At 43.5% G+C, this 22,646-nt stretch overlaps 1 protein-coding gene across 10 annotated transcripts in view; it reads left to right on the forward strand.

The window, feature by feature from the left end:
* tenm3 (teneurin transmembrane protein 3) overlaps nucleotides 1-22,646 on the forward strand; it is a 404,606-nt gene that overhangs the window by 276,959 nt on the left and 105,001 nt on the right. For all 10 annotated transcript variants that reach the window (XM_088372494.1, XM_088372486.1, XM_088372491.1 and 7 more), the window contains 6 exons: nucleotides 8-127; nucleotides 3,326-3,458; nucleotides 5,337-5,465; nucleotides 11,984-12,115; nucleotides 12,180-12,315; nucleotides 13,409-13,552. In XM_088372494.1, coding sequence (XP_088228620.1) covers nucleotides 8-127; nucleotides 3,326-3,458; nucleotides 5,337-5,465; nucleotides 11,984-12,115; nucleotides 12,180-12,315; nucleotides 13,409-13,552 — 794 coding nt within the window. The remainder of the gene's footprint in view (nucleotides 1-7; nucleotides 128-3,325; nucleotides 3,459-5,336; nucleotides 5,466-11,983; nucleotides 12,116-12,179; nucleotides 12,316-13,408; nucleotides 13,553-22,646) is intronic.

Here is a 22,646-nt window from a genome sequence, read left to right on the forward strand (position 1 = left end):
TTTCCAGTTTGGTGTCAATAATCCGGGGTCAGGTTTTGACAGCTGATGGAACACCCCTGATTGGAGTCAATGTGTCATTTGTCCACTACCCTGAACATGGATACACTGTTACACGGAACGATGGCATGTGCGTATAAAGCATATAATATATACTGCGAATACTGCAACTTAATGTAAATTATTTCATATGTAGCTATACCCTAATTTCATCACTGCCAGCCACTTTTTATATATATACACTACCATTCAAAAGTTTGGGGTCACCCAAACAATTTTGTGTTTTCCATGAAAAGTCACACTTATTCACCACCAAACGTTGTGAAATGAATAGAAAATAGAGTCAAGACATTGACAAGGTTAGAAATAATGATTTGTATTTGAAATAAGATTTTTTTTACATCAAACTTTGCTTTCGTCAAAGAATCATCCATTTGCAGCAATTACGGCATTGCCGACCTTTGGCATTCTAGCTGTTAATTTGTTGAGGTAATCTGGAGAAATTGCACCCCACCCTTCCAGAAGCAGCTCCCGCAAATTGGATTGGTTGGATGGGCACTACCATACGGTCAAGCTGCTCCCACAACAGCTCAATGGGGTTCAGATCTGGTGACTGCTCTGGCCACTCCATTACTGATAGAATACCAGCTGCCTGCTTCTGCTCTAAATAGTTCTCGCACAGTTTGGAGGTGTGTTTGGGGTCATTGTCCTGTTGTAGGATGAAATTAGCTCCAATCAAGCGCTGTCCACTGGGTATGGCATGGCGTTGCAAAATGGAGTGATAGCCTTCCTTATTCAGAATCCCTTTTACCATGTACAAATCTCCCACCTTACCAGCACCAAAGCAACCCCAGACCATCACATTACCTCCTCCATGTTTAACAGATGGTGTCTATATATAGATAGATAGATAGATAGATAGATAGATAGATAGATAGATAGATAGATAGATAGATAGATAGATAGATAGATAGATAGATAGATAGATAGATAGATAGATAGATAGATAGATAAAGTGGAGCCTCAGTTTTCGAACGTCCCGGTTCTCGAACAAATCGGTATTCGAACAAAAAATCCGAGATTTTTTTGCTTTGGATGTCGGACGAAATTCGGTTGTCGAACCTCGCGAGATGAGCCGAGAGGACCCGCATGCCAACTGACTCCGTTCGTTATTACATTCTCGTTACTCTGAAGATTGCATCAACTCTAATCATGCCTCCAAGGGAAGCAAGTGGGAGCAGTAAAGCCATCTTAAAACACAAAGACGCTCCTAAAGCAATGCAACAGTGAGCGCCCGGCGCGCTGCTGTTGGGCGATCGGACCAAATCAAGCTCCCTGCGCACTGAGGTCCACTTAAATTTTGGAAAGTACATCAGGACTTGAAAAATATTTTCAAAATTTTAGCGACCGCTCTGTCACAATAATGCAACCAGCGCGGTGCAGTTGCGCGTTCGGCGGTGCGCTGCAGTTTCGCAATCGGACAAAATTAAGCTCCCTGTCCACTGAGGCAGTTGCGCGGTCGGCGACGCGCTACGGTTGCGGGTTCGGCAGTGCGCTGCAGTTAAGCGATCGGACAAAAATGCGCAAATGAAAAAAATGCTTAAAAAAAAGGCGTTTTTTATTGGAACAGATTAAAGTTGTGTGTGTGTGTGTGTGTGTGTGTGTGTGTGTGTGTGTGTGTGTGCGTGCGTGCGTGCGTGCGTGCGTGCGTGCGTGCGTGGTGGAGCCTCGGTTTTTGAGTTGCACAAATTGAATTTAGGCAAAATGGACGAGCCTGCCACATTTTTTATAGATATCCAACTTTTTGTTTTTCACCATTGAAACCTGATGTGTTTTCAAAGTTTTCCTTTAACTTTTTTGAGCAATATATATATATATATATATATATACACACACACACGCACACACACACGCACGCACACACACACACACACACACACACACACACACAAACACACACACAGTGGAGCCTCGGTTTTCAAACGTCCCGGTTCTCGAACAAATCGGTATTCCAGCAAAAAATTCGAGATTTTTTTGCTTCGGATGTCGTACGAAATTCGGTTGTCGAACCTCGCGAGATGAGCCGAGGGGACCTGCATGCCAACTGACTCCGTTCTTTATTACGTTCTCGTTACTCTTACTCCGCGCGATCGGACGAAATGAACCTCCCTGCGCACTGATGTCCACTTAAAGTTTGGAAAGCACATCAGGACTTTAAAAATATTTTCTAAATTTCAGCGACGGCTCCGTCACAATAATGCGACCAGCGCGGTGCAGTTGCGCGGTCGGCGACGCGCTACGGTTGCGCGTTCAGCAGTGCGCTGCAGTTGCTCAATTGGACAAAAATGTGCAAATGAAAAAAAGCTTAAAAAAGGCGGGGGTTTTTTTGGGCTTGGAACGGACCTATTTTTTTTCCATTATTTGCAATGGGATATATGGGGGAATATGATGCGGAATTCGAACGATTCACTTCTCGAACAGCCTTCTGGAATGGATTGTGTTCGAAAACCGAGGCTCCCCTGTCCGCATGCGTGTGTGTGTGTGTGTGTGTGTGTGTGTGTGTGTGTGTGTGTGTGTGTGTGTGTGTGTGTGTGTGTGTGTGTGTGTGTGTGTGTGTGCGTGTGTGCGTGTGTGCGTGTGTTTGTCTGCCATGTGTATACAATCTTAACTCTTTTCAGGTGAATTTATTTGTTTTATTAATTTATTTGTTATTGTGTCTTTGTAAGTTCAATGTTCAAGAAATGCAGTCCACATGTTTCCATTTTTTCCAAGCGATAAAGTCACATATTTGTTTGCATTATACTTGTAATCTGCTTTATGATTTACTGATTTATATTTTTGTCACACTTGTTTGGTATTAATTTGTGATGCTATTGTAGCAAACGCTTAAAAAAGACATTAAGTCAAAGATTTTAATAGGTAAACAATGCTAACTGGAGGAGATTAACTGTTTATTGCTTGTGGTTTTGTTTCAAAATACACGGGAGGAGGACCTTGACACAAAATAATTACATATTAATTCAAGAAAAAAATTAACAATTAGATTATTTTAATAAATCATGCACTCAAAATTATGTTTGGGTTTATAATAAAATGTATGCAAAGTATAAACAGTGAAATGCAAGTAATTTCAGACACTCACTATTTTTTTGAGCAACCGATAATATGGTTTTGATTTAACTCAGCAACTATTGATACTATTTGCCCAGTTGAATGTGCCAAGTCTGATTGTTTTAAACATTTTTTTTATATTTTCAGAACCAGCTGAATGACATCTATTGTCCAAATGTTTTTCATTTCAATTCCATTCGTATCCTATATTCTGCAGGTTTGATTTACTGGCCAATGGTGGAGCATCCCTGACATTAAGTTTCGAACGTGCTCCGTTCTTGACCCAGTATCGAACTGTGTGGGTGCCTTGGAATGTGTTCTATGTGATGGACACTCTGGCCATGAAGAAGGTGAGCTATTTCTCTTTTCATTACTGGCTCAGGCACAGATGCTTCCCTAGTACAAAATAAGCTTTATAACAATCCTCTCAATTTACACTGTACACTGACTTTTTGAAAACATTATTTTCCTATAATTTGAAAAAACAAAAAAGATAGCTCAATAGAAAATGTCGTCCAATAAAATAACTTACGTAAATGCCATGACAAGTAGGTGGTTGGATAAACTGTATTGTTGTTATTGACCTAATCAGCAGCATTTGTGTTACATTAAGGTATGACACCAAAGGCTGGCAACACGCATTAGTCTATTGCGGGATTACCGTATTTGCCGGTGTATTGGTCGACCTTTTTCGATCCAAAACCGACCGAAAAAAATCGACCTCGACTTATACACCGAGTCATAAAATTTAACTTCGTATTCATCGCTTCAAATGTGATGGTAACCAAGGCCGTTTCTCATGCATCTCATTGTGCGTTGCACCTAGAAAATTTGAACCGGGCGGCGTGCGCGAGTGCGCGGCCCGCTGGAAGTCGAATGAGGCGCCGCGGCCACCTCCGCGGTGCTTATAAACAGCCGATCCGCTCGGCGGGGGCTATTTTCGGCCACTTGGCTCGTGCGCACGGCCTCCCGGATGTGCCGGGCGGGTGCGCGAGCTCGCCGGCCGCTGGAAGTCGAATGAGGCGCCGCGAGCACCTCCGCGGTGCTTATAAACAGCCGATCCGCTCGGCGGGGGCTATTTTCGGCCACTTGGCTCCTGCGCACGGCCTCCCGGATGTGCCGGGCGGGTGCGCGAGCTCGCCGGCCGCTGGAAGTCGAATGAGGCGCCGCGAGCACCTCCGCGGTGCTTATAAACAGCCGATCCGCTCGGCGGGGGCTATTTTCGGCCACTTGGCTCGTGCGCACGGCCTCCCGGATGTGCCGGGCGGGTGCGCGAGTGCGCGGCCCGCTGGAAGTCGAATGAGGCGCCGCGAGCACCTCCGCGGTGCTTATAAACAGCCGATCCGCTCGGCGGGGGCTATTTTCGGCCACTTGGCTCGTGCGCACGGCCTCCCGGATGTGCCGGGCGGGTGCGCGAGCTCGCCGGCCGCTGGAAGTCGAATGAGGCGCCGCGAGCACCTCCGCGGTGCTTATAAACAGCCGATCCGCTCGGCGGGGGCTATTTTCGGCCACTTGGCTCGTGCGCACGGCCTCCCGGATGTGCCGGGCGGGTGCGCGAGCTCGCCGGCCGCTGGAAGTCGAATGAGGCGCCGCGAGCACCTCCGCGGTGCTTATAAACAGCCGATCCGCTCGGCGGGGGCTATTTTCGGCCACTTGGCTCGTGCGCACGGCCTCCCGGATGTGCTGGGCGGGTGCGCGAGCTCGCCGGCCGCTGGAAGTCCAATGAGGCGCCGCGATCTCCTCCGCGGTGCTTATAAAGTGCCGATCCGCTCGGCTTGGAGCTATTTCCGGCCTCCCGTTGGTGCCGGGCGGCGTGCGCGAGCTCGCCGGCCGCGATCTCCTCCGCGGTGCTTATAAACAGCCGCATGCGCACGGCCTCCCGGAATTTGAACACATTTCGTCAATAAATTTCGCATATTGAATTTTGAAGTTTAATATAATGCAACAATTGAGCTCGACTTATACAAAGGATATATCATAAAATCGTAAATTTCCATCGAATTTTAGGGGGTCGACTTATACACCGAGTCGACCTGTACACCGGCAAATACGGTACTTCAAATGGGAAAATTTGTAGTTTGGATTTGACATTCTGAAATTGAATGTTGAGACTGTGACACCAGTCCTGGACCTTTGCTTAGACACCTCATTTCGACCTTGTTATTGCTGCATAGTCAGTCAAGTGACAACTCATAATGGAAACATCTGACTGACAACATTTGTTTCAGGAGGAGAATGACATTCCCAGCTGTGACCTGAGTGGTTTTGTCAGACCCAGTCCTGTCATTGTCGCACCCCCACTGTCAATGTTCTACAGAAGTTCACCTGAGGATGGCCCCATCATACCAGAAACCCAGGTCAGAAATATCAAATAGGAGGCTTGATGGACATATGGGGCAAGGATGCGGTCTGGGGTTCTCTCTGCACGCAAATCTGACATTTTAAAGTGATCAAATTTAAATGTTAATGAAGAGCAGCTTCATCCATCATGCTTGCATGCCCAACAGTGCATAAACGTGATGACATTTATTGTTTTTTCAGCATATGGTGTTGACATGAAAAAAAAAAAAAAAAACACTGGCTTGGGGCTCAAGGTTATGTTTTTATTATGAAATAGTCACTGCAGCCATCTGTCATCTGTGTTGGTTTTTTGGTCAGCATTATTACCGATTTCCTTCTCTGTAGAGGAACTAAATAATTTTTGACAGCGTTTCCACAGGTATTCATTAAAAAAACAGATTTAGACCTTTTTTTTTTGCATAACATACATACAGCGACAGGGTCCAGCAAAATGATCTGACACATTTGTAGGTTTAATAAAATGCAAATAAATTAAAGAAACAAAAACTTTTTTTTTATTTTAAAAAGGTACATATAATTCCATTTTGTTTGTTTGTTTGTTTGTTTTGTTTCGTTTCATTTCCTTTTCGTTTCGTTTTCGAATAATTTTATTTTGGTCTTAACGCTGCCACATTTTCTGGAGTTCAGGCAGTGCGAGGTCGGCCGGTTGATTTTCGTTTCAATGCTGATCCACTGGCTCTGGAGTTAGTAACCCATAACAAGATCGTGTTTCGAGCATGTCTACCAAGTCTCAAGCGCAAACGGAACCCTCGTTGTGTTGCAGTTACAGATTCATTCTTGATAAACGTTTCCACAATGAAAGGGCGATGCTCACCGGTCCAATTCATGTTAGCAACTGAAACGAAACAAAATAACATTATTCGAAAACGAAACGAAAATGAAATAAAATGAAATGAAATGAAATAAAAGTAAACGAAACAAAACAAAACAAAACAAAACAAAATGGCATTATATGTACTTTTCGAAAATAAAAATAAAAGTTTTTATTTCTTTAATTTATTTGCCTTTTATTAAACTTACAAATGTTTCAGATTCTTTTGCCGGACCCTGTATATGTCGTCATAAATATGTATATAGATAATAAAGACTGAGATGTCAATTGTGCACTAAATAGGAAGAGTTCCAAGATTAAGTTGGAGGAAATACCCTCCTTGATTGAGCTACCAAATGAAACAATCTTGGTTCCAGAGTGATATGCACTTTTGGCGTTCTAGTGGTTGCTCTTATTGGAACGTAATTGTATATTGCCACACATAAATGCACATACAAAGCCCCACCCTGTTTCCTGCATATAATTGCCCTCAGGCCTAATTTTATGTTTCTGTGGGCAGGCTACTGAGAGTCATCATGGAACAATGTCATATTTACACAAACACAAGTATGTAAGATATAAAGAACATAAAGAGAAACAGTTGCAGTTCTTGTATGGGTGCAAATCGAATAGAGAGCATGGAATCAAGCGAATTGGATAGATTTGCACACTCATCCACCATCTTGTGTTAGGTTTTCATACAAGCAAATGATGGTCAACCCCCTGCATGCTTTTATCAAAACACAATAATTATCTGTCCATCAGTTTTGTACCCCCCTTATCCTCAATAAGGTTGCAGGTGAGCTGGAGCCTGTCGCAATTGACTTTGGATGAGAGGCGGGGTATCCCCTGGACTGGTTGCCAGTCAATGCAGGGCAGAGAAGAACAAACTGGGCACATTCAGACTAAGACAATTTATCTTCAATGCTTTTGGAATGTGGGAGGAAGCCAAAATTCCCAGAGAAAACTATAAGGAACTAAGGAAGAACATCCAAAGGCCATCTGAACTCATGCTTCCTAACTATTTTTATTGTACGTGTGTGCATATGAGAGTCCCTACGTCAAGCGGAGCAGAATGAACTTGTGCACAAATGGAACAATGTGTGAGAATTGCTGATCAAAAGCATATGGAAAGCTGCTCCTTTTTTTTTTTTTTTTTGGTATGGCGCCGCTGTGAGTGGCAGCCTCCCAGCAGTGTTCTCTGTTTTCCTCTTTATTTCCTTCTTTTCTCCTTTTTCTTTCTTTCTATTTGTCCATTTGGCGATGCTGGTGCCTTCTACCGCACCTCGGCGTGTGCAGATCACTTCAGATCGGATATTTTTTTTTGCTGGGACTGGGATGGCTGCGCACATCAGTCAGGACCGGCGTGACTCTACGACAGCTTCCTGCTCATCCGGCCGGTGCTGACTGGGTCCCTCGCCTTGGCTTCGCAGCCGCGACCCCTGTGGGGAGTCCGCTCCCTCGTGCTCGTCGGAACCAACGACCTTCGCCGTGCCAGCCCCATGGTGACCATCTGCACGTACCCCGACTGGGTGCCCAGGACGCTGCTCACACATTTGCCTGTTTTGTGATGTTTTCACCGATTCATGACCACGTCCATTGGGCGCCATTGAACTTGACTGCCCTTGCACCTGTTTATGGACCCCGTGGAGGCTATTTTGTGTGTTTTGGGGTGTTCTTTGGTATTGGGGGGGCTGGTTGGCCGCTGTTACTTTTTTTTTCCTTTGTCTTGTTGCTTTGCTTTGATGGCTCTTAACTTTCGCACTTTATGGCTTTCTTTGTGGCGCCGTTTTGTGGCAGCCTTATAAGAGCCTATTGAGTTGCGCTCATGCCACCTGTGTGTCTTTTATATACCCGCTCTGTGGTATGAACACTGCTGGGGCCTGAATTTCCCCACCCTCGGGGATCAATAAATGTTCAATCAATCAATCAATCAATCAATCAATCAATCAATCAATCAATCAATCAATCAATCCTTAGCTTTGGTGAAGCTGGATCCACTAGAGCAGTGGCCCCCAACCTTTTTTGCGCCACGGACCGGTTACATGTCAGAAATATTTTCGCGGACCGGCTTTTATATCAATAAATAATAAATTTATATAAATAAATAATACATTTATCGTAAATATATAAATACGATGAAATAAAATGATACGACTGGCATATAAACAAGTATAAACGACGAAAATAAAACACCATTACATTGAATTGGTGGGAGCACTGAGCTTGTTTCTCAGAAACGAGCCGGTCCCATCTAGGCGTAATCAGGGACAATGACACCCGAAGTGGTTAAGGTTTGTCTTTTAATACAGGATGCTTGGTCTCCACGTGCCGAAGCAGTTTTGAAGGCGTCATTGCCTTGTTAGCTAGCCTGTCGCCACATATTATGCAGAGTGGGCTTGGCGCCTCAGACTCACCTGTGGCGATAAATCTATATTTTAAGTGGGACTCCAGAAATTCTCTTTTAAATGCAGCTTTCCTTTTCTTAGAAGTCGTAGTCTCTTCTTCTTCCATTTCCTCATTGGGCTTTTTTCCCTTTCCGAAGAAGCTTTCCAAACATCTCTGTTTCTTGCTCATATTTGCTTGCTTCGCGGGCTTGACTGCGGTGACATGTCACGTGACCGAGACGAGCGTCTTGACCTGAACCGACGGATGTAATTGAGGGAGAATCGCCAATTTTTTTACATTTTTCAAAATAAATTCTTTCTCATTTTTGCTAGCTTTTCGGGCTTGCCTGGGGAAACATGTCACGTGACCGGGACGAGCGTCTTGACCTGAATTAATTGATCGTTGATAAAAAAATTGGTTTTTTTTCTGTGCAGCTTGGCAGCCCGGTACGAAGTGACCCACGGACCGGTACCAGTCCGCGGACTGGGGGTTGGGGACCACTGCACTAGAGAGGAGAGGAGAGGAGAGGAGAGGAGAGGAGAGGAGAGGAGAGGAGAGGAGAGGAGAGGAGAGGCCTGTCTAAAAGGAGACGTAATGGATCTGCAATAGACACTAAATGTGTGGCTAATGAAAAGGCAATAGTGCAGTACAAACATATCTAACAAATGGAATCAAAATAGATCAAGGAAGGACAACTTTGAGACCATGAGGTCATGCACCAATTCTCACGAGGGTCGTGGGATGAAAGAAAAATACATATCTTTGAAATTCAGATACATTATATGAAAGTAATTTACAAAGACACGTCCCTTCTATTCATTAGAATTAACAGTGTTTACATGAATACATACTGATATCCTGTCTGATCTTTCTTGGTAATATTCAGTATGTGTGACAGACACATTTTGGAATTTACCCTTGTATGTGACTCAAAAGAGTGACCCTCCATTCCAAAGCCCTTTCAGTTGAGCTTTTGCTGATTAGCATTTTTATTGTTCCTCCCTTTCCCAGTGGCTTTTTTAGATCATTGCCCCAACATTCCACCAACTCTGAGGTGTCCCACTATTAACATCACAGTTCTTTCCTTTTTATGTGGCTGCCAACTGCTCACCTCCTTCTGGTTCAACACGAGGTCACATTCAATTTATGCTGTTGGTCTTGCACTCAGTAAAACCCACACATTTAAAGTTTTAACCATACTGTATGCAAATGTGCATATGCACACTAAACATTAATCATTTTGCATAACCTTTGTCTTGAAAAGTCAAAATGATAGATGTAAAATTAAAAAAAAAGTCAAAGTCAGCTTTATTGTCAATTCCTTCACATGCCAAAGACACACAAAGAAACCGAAATTTCGTTCCCCGCTATCCCACGGTAACAAGACATGGCACACAATAGACAATCAAGTAAACAACAGCGTGCCGGATAAATAATGAATAAATAACACAACAAATAAATAAGAGGAGCAAAAAGGAGCAAGTGAGCGTACAGCAGACATTCCAGAAAAAAGCGTAAAAGTGCAGCACGCTACGCAGAAGGGGTATACAATTAAAATATAGCACATTTAAAACTAATGGATAAAAAAATCACAGTGAACATCAACAGGTCAAGGAGGGTGGTATGCTATGTGTGTCATGATCTAAATCAAAGCAGCCCTCCTGCCTGTCCTTCACCTGCAGGTACACCTGATAAAATATGTACTTGAACATGTCTTCAAAGATGTAGCACAGGCGAGGACTCTTCCCTGCTGTTTAGGAAACATTACTTGAAAGGATGTTTCAAGTGCAGCCAGATTTTATTACCAACACACCTGACAGTGTTGTCAATCAAAATGAACAAAACTTGGCTGCCTCACACTATTTATTTTAAATCTGTGGTAAATCATCAAGTATTCTTCTCCAATTTTGAGTCATCTCCAATGACTGCCCGATTAACATTATGATGGTCCGTCCATCTATCAATCACAGCATCCATTTTCTGCATGAGTAAGCTTGAGCCTATCCCAGCGAACTGAGCAAGAAGTAGGGTAGACCTTAGGCTGGTCACCAGCTAATTAGGGTGCATAATAGGTGAAGGTATTTGTATTTATTATACACTCCCATCATAATCACTTTCATGATAATGTTATATTTGAACTGTACAAAAACACGTACATTTCAAAATTATTTGCCAACAGAGGATAGCAATAAAAATAAGGTTAGAAAGATAATTGTGAAGATGATTGTGAGCTTCGGGAGGACAGCACCCCACTTCACGCCGGTGAACATCCAGGAATCAGACATTGAGGTAGTGGAGAACTAAACATTCCTGGGTGTTCGCCTTAATAACAAACTGGACTGGACTGATCACACCCACGCCCTGTACAAGAAGGGCCAGAGTCACCTCCACCTGCTGAGGAGACTGAGGTCCTTCAGTGTGTGCATGGCTTTCCTCAGAACCTTCTATAACTCTGTGGTGGACTCAGCCTTCCTGTTAATTTCTGTCAGGTATTTTCTCTGACTCATCCTCTACGCTGTGGTCTGCTGGGGTGGGGGCAGTACTGACCAGGACATGGGGAAACTGAATAAGATGGTCAGGAGAGCGAGCTCTGTCCTGGGCTGTCCCCTGGACTCCATTGAGGTTGTGGGTGAGAGGAGGACGTTAATTAAGCTGAAATCCATCATGGACAACACCTCTCACCTCCTCCATGACATTGCGCGGTCCCTGAGCAGCTCCTTTAGCAGCAGACTATTACACCCACGGTGTAGGAAGGAACGATTCCGCAGGTCCTTCATTCCCTCTGCTGTCAGACTCTACAACATGTGTGGCACCTGATATAATTGTGTTTCATCTCTACTAGCGGCACTTGTCTTTGTCCTTGTCCGTTATTTATCCTGTTTTTGAAATTTTGGCACTTGTATTCTTGCACTCGTATGCGCTGCTGCGACAAGTAAATTTCCCCGCTGTGGGATGAATAAAATTCTATCATCATCATCATCATCATCATCATCATCATCATCATCATCATCATCAATTGCATTCTAAAAACATATGGGTTCAAAAAAATCAAATTTGAGTCAAAATGACCAAATAATGATACACTACTTGGGTCAATTTGACCAAACACAAAAAATGGGTCAACCACAAGGGTTGACAAAACAAAAAATTGGTTGTTTTGTACAAAGAAAACTAGAACGTTTGGTTAAATTCACCCAAATTGTGGCTTGATCCATTTTTGACCCAAATGTTTGACTCAACTGTTTTTAGAGTTCTATTCAATCATAGTGCTAATGAGTCTTTTTTTTTTTTTTTTAATCTTATTCTAATCTACAGGTTTTACAAGAAGAAACTGCAATCCCTGGTAGTTATCTCAACCTGATCTACCTAAGTTCAAGAGCTGCAGGTTATAAGCCAGTCGTCAAAGTCACTATGACACAGTCATCTATACCTTTTAACCTGATGAAGGTGAGATATGAAATATATTCATGAAGATATGTTAAGGGAAAGATACAATTCTTATTTGCTCCAGGTTCATTTGATGGTGGCTGTGGTGGGACGTCTCTTCCAAAAATGGTTCCCGGCTCAGCCAAATCTTTCTTACACCTTCATTTGGGACAAGACAGATGCTTATGGCCAACGTGTTTATGGACTATCAGAGGCAGTTGGTAAGTTTCTCTGTAAAAGTGTTTTTTGTTTGTTTGTTTGTTTGTTTGTTTCATTCGTAGTAGCTAGATCAGCGATGGCCAACTGGAACTTGGTGGATCGCATATGACCCGCATCCACGCTCTTGAGTGCACCCTCAATTAACACCCACTCCAAAAAATTCATGAAAAAAAATCAAGGAAAGAATGTTTTTTTATCTTTTTGGGGGGAGTGGGGGGGATATGTTTCCTTTACTATCGTGGCCCTCATATCCGTAGCTTGGCTCCTGTGGATTCACGGTTTGCTGATTTATTTTCAATGTTGTAGTTTTTAGGGTTATTTTTTGATTGAAACTTTATTGATCCCTGGGAGTGGGGAAATATTTTTCGTTATGTTCCTTTGAGGGGGTGGACAACCCATGTTTTTTGTGGTTGTTTCATTCGCATTTTCTGAGAGACCTATCAATTGAGATACTGATGTAGTTGGTATTGCAGTACAACATTGTTTTGTTTTTGTTTTATTTATTTACTTTAATGAGCAATATAATGATACAGTTGCATTGCTAATGTGGACATTTTTTCCTCCATCTGAAAACATTTTGTCTCCATCTGTTCCTCTGAAATAACTACTTTAAAACCAAATCTTTTCGCACAATCGAAATGGCAGAATAAGTAGCTGGCAGCTTCATGAAAGTTTAATACTGCTTGTGTGTATGTGTTTATAAGTTTGCACAATGATTTGGCAGATGTCCCACCCCTTGACATTGTAATGTTGTCGTGACGGCAGACACCTCTGAACAGAAGTTATCAAACTGTTTGTGTGTGTGTGTGTGTGTGTGTGTGTGTGTTTGTGCGCGCGCGCGTGTGTGTGTGTGTGTGTGCGCGCGTGTTTGTGTGTGAGTGCGTGTGTGTGTGTGTATGTCGAAAACCCTTGGAAAAGCAACAGTGGGAGTCAGTTGATAAAGCAGAAAGATAGAGATTAAAACCCTCTCTCTGTGGTTATAAACCAGTGATGTTTGCTTTTCTTAGAATGACGATCGTACTAATATTTATTTGGCGGGAGCACAGGTCCATGAAGCAGCTGAATAACTGACCATGAATTCGCTTTGTCGCTTAGTGTCGGTGGGGTTCGAATATGAGTCTTGCCTGGACCTGATCCTGTGGGAGAAGAGAACAGCCGTTTTACAAGGCTACGAGATGGACGCTTCCAACATTGGAGGATGGACTCTCGATAAACATCACATTTTGGATGTACAAAACGGTAGGAGGCTGGATTGGAATCAACACTGGACATGAATCCTCACATATAGTGCAGACTGTACATTTACATACAGTAAATGCATTTATTCACATACATTTAGGGCAGCAGTGGTTCAGTCTTTTGGTACGTTATTTTGGTTTGGAGGGTCAGGGATGAAAGTATATGTGGAAAATGCAACAATTTATGAAAACATCATAGTCATGACTAACAGCAAGGCACCAGAAACCATTCCAAATCATCTGAGATACCACAGTACCCATCATTGTGTCATTCACTCCTTTGCCTACTTAGCTGCATCTTTGTGGTCTGTTTCTTTTTGTGGGGTAATTCATGTAGTATATATACAGCAAAATACAATTCCAGGGTCAAAAGAATTATCAATTAATTTAAAAAAGCAAATAATCCTTAGTGCTTGACTGTTTTTAGAGCTCATTTGTATTTTAGTGGCAACAGGTTCTGTGACAAATTACTAAATTACTTTCCAGTCCAAACTCAATATCATTAACTGTTTAATCTAGCATGCAGTAATACGAGGATGAATTTAATTGCAGTTTAAAATAATTTTAATCCTACCAGTAGGTGTGTGTGTGCACGTGTGTGTGTGTTTGTGTGTGTGTGTGTGTGTGTGTGTGTGTGTGTGTGTGTGTGTGTGTGCGCGCGTGCGTGCATCCGTGCACGTAGATATGTACATATGTGTGCAATCAATTTACCAATATTATAATGTGCTCCAGTCTAGCCCTGGCCACACTCACACTTCCCCTACTTACACACACCGTTCTTCTTCTGATTTGGGTCAAACTAATTTTTTAGGTTGTTATGCACAAAAAGTGCTTGTTTTGTACAAATGTTATCCCATATTGGGTTGTTTTTGACCCAGTAGTTTCAATTATTGAGAATTCTGTCAAAAATGTACATTTTCTATACCACTTAGAGATACAATGATCCACTGGTTAGAAGTGAATACTCAGTGTCAATAATACAATTCTACCATTTCATTGCATAATGGTTAACCTTCATTGCTGCAGACAAATGCAGGTGATGCAAAAAAAAACAGACCTAGGATAGGTAGGGTGTGATAACCGTTTCATTGTAATGCTGTTGTTGCCTATGGAACATCACAGCCTGTCCTACCACACTAATAGAGACAACAGGTTAGTGTACAGCTCACTGTAACTACTGTACATACTATATTCTGTTCCTTACTTCTTTGAATGAGTGTGTCCATGTAAGTGCAATGAGCTGATGACCCCAAACTTTCTCCTGACCAAAGAAATGCAGACTCCATTGTTTCCACCATAAAACTGAAAGGTCAGTGGTTAATTTAACTGAAAGAAAAATCAATTGAGAAATTTTGGTGTGATTGAATTTTCAGGCACCTATACTGTAATACTGTAATGTGTGACTGTCAAATGATCTCTCATAGTAAATCAACACTGCTGCCCTAACAAGATACAAAAAAGCAGCAGGTTCACATATATTTTTTAGATTTGACTCTTGTAACATTGCCGTTTATGTTGTCTTGGCTCTGGTCAAGATGTGTGGACAAATTGTCGTGTTTCGGTTATATTTCACTCAGCATTTGCAAAGTCTATACAACAGTCAAGATGCTCCCCTTTCTTGTAAAATCCCAAATGTTTCTACACAAAACAAACACATTGTTGGGTCTTAAAAATCTCGTTTTTCTCGCCTCCATGATTCATATTATGTGCTTGAAATAAATCCTAGGAGCCGACCCGAGATGACGTGCACGATAGAAAATTTTTCAAAACAACGTTAAAACTTACATTTACAGTGGTTCAGTCAATCAATAGCATAAAAATTATGTTGTTTTGTACTGTACTAGTTCAGCGCAGATCGATACAGCTGGATCGCAGGGCTGACACATCAATACATGTATTATAAATAGATAAATCGTTACACGCCTACGAACTAAGCTTTTATAGGTCTGCTTGTGATTGTCTTATCCATCACCTATTCTATTGCCTTCTTTGTTCCGGTCAAGAAAGTAGCTTGTATTATTGAGAGTCAGTGATGTGCTTTGGTCATAAAGTGAATAGAACACCCCAATGGAGGGTCCAAGTATTTAATTGATTTACATCTTATTTAACATCTTAGATAAAATGCAGCCTCACAATGTGCTGAAAATCAAATGTAAATCAAAAGTGTCATTGTTTCAGCATGAATTGCTCTACTCAAATAAGGAATCAGTTAAAGACATCCTCAAGGAGTCTGTTTGTGGTGGAAACAAAATGATTAATGGGAAGCGCTGCCAGTTTGTCACGTTTGCTGAAATTAACCTTGCTGAAACAATGTGGTTTGACAGTTGCTATCTGGCTTGCACATCACTCTGTGTGCCAAAGGGGAAAAACACAACTCCATGGAACTTTCATTCATATTTAGGAAAAAAAAATCAAGAAGCAAACGTCCCCATTATAAACCCTCATAGTAACTGATCGTACAAACCTTTACCATTCCAAATGCAGGGCATCTGCTTTGAAATGATTTTACCGGGAAATTTGTGCCACCTTGTGGCTACTTACCTGGTCATGTGATACGCCGTTAAAAACTGAGTTCAACATTTTAATATACAATTCTATCTGCAGGCTCAGCAAGAACTTAAATAAGACACTCACAAACACAGAAAACAGGAATTGTAAGGGGTATTAACTACTAACGTTTCTTTGATGCTATGAAAATAATGTACTAATGATAGAATGATGTAATGATACTACCAGCATCATTAGCGGCTTTGTAACTGACACGGAGGACGAAGAGTTTGAAGGATTTAATGATTTGGAGTGACACAGAAGGTTTGAAAAACTATTGTGCCTTATACGCACGCCCGTTCCTACTCTACGGAGCTCTTTCACCTCCGTGGATGGAAGTCGGGGGCCGGCGCTCGGTTGGGTGGCTGTCTGGGGATGGTGGATGGGGCTCGTACATGGTCTCGTTGTTATTCCACAGATCTAGTATATAGCTATATTGTAGCGTTAACAAAGTACCAGCAAAGACGTGGGTTTGGTAAACGGCTCTTTATTTTAACAAAACAAGAGTTCAATGACCCAACAACTACAGAACTGTAACGATAAAAACCTATACAAGTTGCTACATTAAATATATCAAATAACTATAACATAAATAGTTCACCGCCACACGGCCCCAAGCACCGGCGTGGACTTCCAGGCGTGTGGCGGCGTGGACTTCCATCCCCGGAGGTGGCACTTCCAGCCACGGAGGTAGAAGATAGCTCCATATAATAGGACCAGGCGGACGTAAAAGCCATGTCCGAGCCCCATCCACCGTTCCCGGACAGCCACCCGGCTGATCGCCAGCTCCCGACTTCCATCCACGGAAGTGAAAGAGAGCTCCGTAGAGTAGGATCGTGCGTGCGTAAAAGCCATAATAGTTTTTCAAACCTTCTGTGTCACTCCACAACATTAAATCCTTCAAACTCTTCGTCCTCCGTAGTACGTGGGGCCTCTCGTTATCTTCGTCATCCCGTGATCGAATCCTTTGTCCTTTATGTAAACAACCGCCGCGCCGCGCCGCTGATGTCACTTGCAGTTCAAACTACAGTAATCCCTTGCTACATTGCGGTTCATTTATCGCAGTTTTACTTTTTTATTTTTTTTTTATTTTGAAAATTTGTGAAAAAAAATCACATATAAATTGCTCCTCAGTATAAGTCGCTCCCCCACCCAAACTATGAAAAAAAACGCGACTTATAGTCCGAAAAATACGGTACTCGTAGTGTATATGCTGCCTCTTTCTGTCACCTCATCCATCATTTTCCTATTTATCCCTCTCACACCACTTGTCCTCAGGGGCTTTCAACACCTTGTCACCCAGTTCGCTGTGTGCGCGTTTGTATTTAGATTTTTAGATTGGGACTTTGAGACCAACGTCAAATGCACTCATATATAAAAACATTTACTCTGAGTGCAGTGAAAACTGCACTGCCATCACTTAACACAGCTGGAGAGTTTTTCTCTCTTTGAACATTGCTTTAATTCCTCATCTATCTTTCCCACTCATATGCTCGCCGCACGTACACACACGCACAAACACACACACGCATGCGAGCACATCCATGCACACACACACACACACAGACACACACACACACACAGACACACACACACACACGCCTGTGCCTTTTTTGTAGTGAGTCGAGTAGTTGATGTCATTGTGGAGCACAGCATGGGTGCAACCTGTCAGCTCTGTGCCTATGTTGATCAATCAACACCTCCTAATGGAAGGAGAGATGAAATAAAAGAGAGTAGAGAGAAGTGTGCAGCAGTGAACCTGTGGGACGAGGCGTAATGTTAGATGCTGGATATCAAGACCACGAGACAAAGTCACTAAATAAAAAAATGAGCAGACAGGAAGGATAGCAGTAATAAAGATAGGGGAGTAGAATATATGGAAGGAGGAAAATAAATAAAAGATTCAAACATCTCACCACAACTAAAATCCCGCATCTTTAGCCTAAGGTACAGTAATTTCTGGACTATGAGCCGCACCAGCTAAAATTAGTACCGTATTTGCCGGTGTATAGGTCGACTCGGTGTATAAGTCGACCCCCTAAAATTCGACGGAAATTTACGATTTTATGATATATCCTTTGTATAAGTCGAGCTCAATTGTTGCATTATATTAAACTTCAAAATTCAATCAGAAATATGCAAAATTTATTGATGAAATGTGTTCAAATTCCGGGAGGCCGTGCGCATGCGCAGTGGCCGGAAATAGCTCCAGCCGAGCGGATCGGCTGTTTATAAGCACCGCGGAGGAGATCACGGAGCCTCATTCGACTTCCAGCGGCCGGCGAGCTGGCGCACGCCGCCCGGCACCACCGGGAGGCTGGAAATAGCTCCAAGCCGAGCGGATCGGCACTTTATAAGCACCGCGGAGGAGATCGCGGAGCCTCATTCGACTTCCAGCGGCCAGCGCACTCGCGCACGCCGCCTGGCACCACCGGGAGGCCGTGCGCACGCGCCAAGTGGCCGGAAATAGCTCCCGCCGAGCGGATCGGCTCTTTATAAGCACCGGGAGGAGATCGCGGAGCCTCATTCGACTTCCAGCGGCCGGCGAGCTCGCGCACGCCGCCCGGCACATCCGGGAGGCCGTGCGCACGCGCCGAGTGGCCGAAAATAGCTCCTGCCGAGCGGATCGGCACTTTATAAGCACCGCGGATGAAATCGCGGAGCCTCATTCAACTTCCAGCGGCCGGCGAGCTCGCGCACGCCGCCCGGCACATCCGGGAGGCCGTGTGCACGCGCCAAGTGGCCGAAAATAGCTCCCGCTGAGCGGATCGGCTGTTTATAAGCACCGCGGAGGAGATCGCTGAGCCTCATTCGACTTCCAGCGGCCGGCGAGCTCGCGCACGCCGCCCGGCACATCCGAGAGGCCGTGCGCACGCGCCAAGTGGCCGAAAATAGCTCCCGCCGAGCGGATCGGCACTTTATAAGCACCGCGGATGAAATCGCGGAGCCTCATTCGACTTCCAGCGGGCCGCGCACTCGTGCACGCCGCCCGGTTCAAATTTTCTAAGTGCCAACGGCTCTTGCGCCATAAAGAGTCCGCCTCGGCTGGTTCCCCATGTCGGCCAGAACAAGTGAAAATTCGTCCTCTTCCCCTGGAAGTCTGGCCAAGTTTGGCGAATATTTTCTAAGTGCCAACGACTCAACCGCCGTAAAGTGTCCGCCTCTGCTGGTTCCCCATGTCGGCCACCACAAGTGAAAATTCGGCCTCTTCCCCTGGAAGTCTGGCCAAGTTTGGCAAATATTTTCAAAGTGCGAACGACTCAACCGCCGTAAAGTGTCCGCCTCGGCTGGTTCCTCCGGTCGGCCAGAACAAGTGAAAATTCGGCCTCTTCCCCTGGAAGTCTGGCCAAGTTTGGCGAATATTTTCTAAGTGCCAACGACATTCATTTAGACATGGCGATTGAATGTTTACGTACCGGTAGTTATTGTCGTTGCTTGACGCGCGATGACTCGCACATTCGCTCAATACCCAGTACTTCCCCCTAGCAGTCATCGTCGCTGTCTGGCTTTCGATGTCCGTTATTGAGGTGAGAATATTTGAAATTGTTGCTGAGGATGCGTGTTAATGCGACGAACGCTTTATAATGATTCAGTTTCTCGCTGTTTGATGAGCCTGACAGACGCACACCCACGCACAATGAGATGCATGAGAAACGGCCTTGGTTACCATCACGTTTGAAGCGATGAATACGAAGTTAAATTTTATGACTCGGTGTATAAGTCGAGGTCGATTTTTTTCGGTCGATTTTGGATCGAAAAAGGTCGACCAATACACCGGCAAATACGGTATATAATATAATGCCATTTTGTTTTGTTTCATTTCATTTTCGTTTCGTTTTCGAACAACGTTATTTTGGTCTTACCCCTGCCACATTTTCTGGGGTTCTGGCGGTTCGAGATCAGCCAGTTAATTTTCGTTTCAATGCTGATCCACTCTGGCTCTGAAGTTAGTAACTCGTAACAAGATTGTGTTTTGAGCAGGTACGGGATACCAAGTCTGAAGCGCAAACGGAACACTAGTTTTGTTGATAAACATTTCCACAATGAAAGCGCGATGCTCACCGGTCCAATTCATGTTAGCAATTGAAATGAAACGAAATAATATTATTCGAAAATGAAACGAAAATAAAATGAAACGAAACAAACCAAAACAAAATGGCATTATATGTACATATATGTGTGTGTGTGTGTGTGTGTGTGTGTGTGTGTGTGTGTGTGTGTGTGTGTGTGCGTGCGTGCGTGCGTGCGTGCGTGCGTGCGTGCGTGCGTGCGTGCGTGCGTGCGTGCGTGCGTGTGTGCGTGGTGGAGCCTCGGTTTTTGAGTTGCACACATTGAATTTAGGCAAAATGGACGAGCCTGCCACAACATTTTTTATAGATATCCAACTTTTTGTTTTTCACCATTGAAACCTGATGTGCATGCGTGCATATATAAATATATATATATATATATATATATATATATATATATATATATATATATATATATATATATATATATATACATTAAAATATATACATATATATATATAAATTGCCCCTAGGTGTGAGTGTGAGTGCAAAGGGTTGTTTGTCTCTGTGTGCCCTACGATTGGCTGGCAACCGGTGAAGGGAGTCCCCCGCCTACTGACCGTTGACGGCTGAAATAGGCTCCAGCACACCCGCGACCCCCGTGGGGACTAGGCAGTTCATATATGTATATATACACAGTCAAATCTCAGTTTTTGACCACAATACCTTCCAGAAGGCAGTTTGAGAAGTGAATCATTCAAACTCCGAATCTATTTTTCCCATTACAAATAATGGAAAAAGATTTAATCCGTTCCAAGACTAAAAAAGACGCCTTTTTTAAGTATTTTTTCATTTGCGCATTTTTGTCCAATTGCGCAACTGCAACGCACCGCCGAACGCGCAACCGTAGCGTGCCGCCGACCGCGCAACTGCACCGCGCTGGTCCCATTATTGTGACAGAGCCATTGATGACATTTTGAAAATTTTAAAGTCCTGATGTACTTTCCAAAATGTAAGTGGAGCTCAGTGCGCAGGAAGCTTAATTTGGTCCGATCGCGCAATGCTGGGCGCTCACTGTCGCATTGCTTTAAAAGCGTCTTTGTGTTTTAGGATGGCTTTACTGCTCCCACTTTCTTTCTTTGGAGGCATGATTAGGGAATAATACAATCCTCAAAGTAACGAAAATACAATAACGAGTCAGTCGGCATCCGGGCCGTGGGGTCGGGTTTTCTCGGGTCCTCTCGGCTCATCTCGCGAGGTTCGACCTCTGAATTTTTGTTCGACAACCGAAGCAAAAAATCTCGAATTTTTTGTTCGAATTCCAATTAGTTCGAGAACCTGGACATTCGAAACCCGAGGTTTGACTGTAAATATACGTGTATATTGCTCAAAAAAGTTAAAGGAAAACTAAAGGCCCACCATGTGGCAAAACACATTTGTCTATGAAGCGTTTGTCAAGGAACACTTTGAAAACACATCAGGTTTCAATGGTGAAAAACAAAAAGTTGGATATCTATACTGATATGGACAGTTTAATGTCTCAGGAACAAAAGGCTGCCAAATCTTTTGATGGAAATAAAACTTTTCAGCCTACAGAGGGCTCAGTATATAGACATCCCAAAAATCAAAGTGAAAAAAATGTTGTGGCAGGCTCGTCCATTTTGCCTAAATTCAATTTGTGCAACTCAAAATTCTTTTCAATATCTTGTGTGGCCCCCATGATGTTGTATGCATGTTGTCAACGTCACGGCATGCTCCTAATGAGACGACGGATGGTGTCTTGTGCGATGTCCTCCCAGATCTGTCTAAGGGCATCAGCAAGTTCCTGTAAAGTCTAAGGAGCAACCTGGCGGTGTCTGATGGACCGAAACATTATGTCCCAGAGGTGTTCTATCGGGTTTAGATCAGGTGATCATGAGGGCCATTCAATTGTGTCAATTCCTTCATCCTCCAGATTCAAGATTCAAGAGTTTTTATTCGCCATATTTGAGCGTGCCAAACAAGGAATTTGACTTCGGTAAATCACAGCCTCTGTTCAACATTTTGGTGACTAACAACAACACTCAGGACATGTGAAAAATGGCAGATATTCTCAAACATCCCCTGATCTTAAACTCCCAAGAGGGCAAGGAAAAATTCAAAACTCCAGCTAGGGAAAATGAGAAATGTTAGAGATTCGCTCACTCCAATTTATTTTGCAAGAACCACACAGGAGACAAGTAACTCCTTTTAGACACCTGCAGGTGGAGAGTCCATTCGTCGCTGTGCGTGCAGCGATGTTCGAATGGAGGTCTGAACTCTCCACCCTGCAAGGGCATATTTATTAAGAGAAACAGAGTGGGGGTATGAGTAGACTGAATAGAAAGCCCTTGTCCTCTAGTCAAAACATATCAGGGGATGTTTTACGACCTTGTGGAGGATGGGACAAGGTAGGTTATTTATTACCGGTTGCATTCCAACATAATCATACGATAAGGATAATCTGAAAAACCCTAACAAGAAACCTTGAGAAGAGACCACAGATGGGAGGGTCCCTGG

Source organism: Syngnathus floridae, chromosome 4, assembly GCF_059516105.1.
Source record: "Syngnathus floridae isolate MCC-2025c chromosome 4, RoL_Sflo_1.0, whole genome shotgun sequence".
Taxonomy (NCBI): Eukaryota; Metazoa; Chordata; class Actinopteri; order Syngnathiformes; family Syngnathidae; genus Syngnathus; species Syngnathus floridae.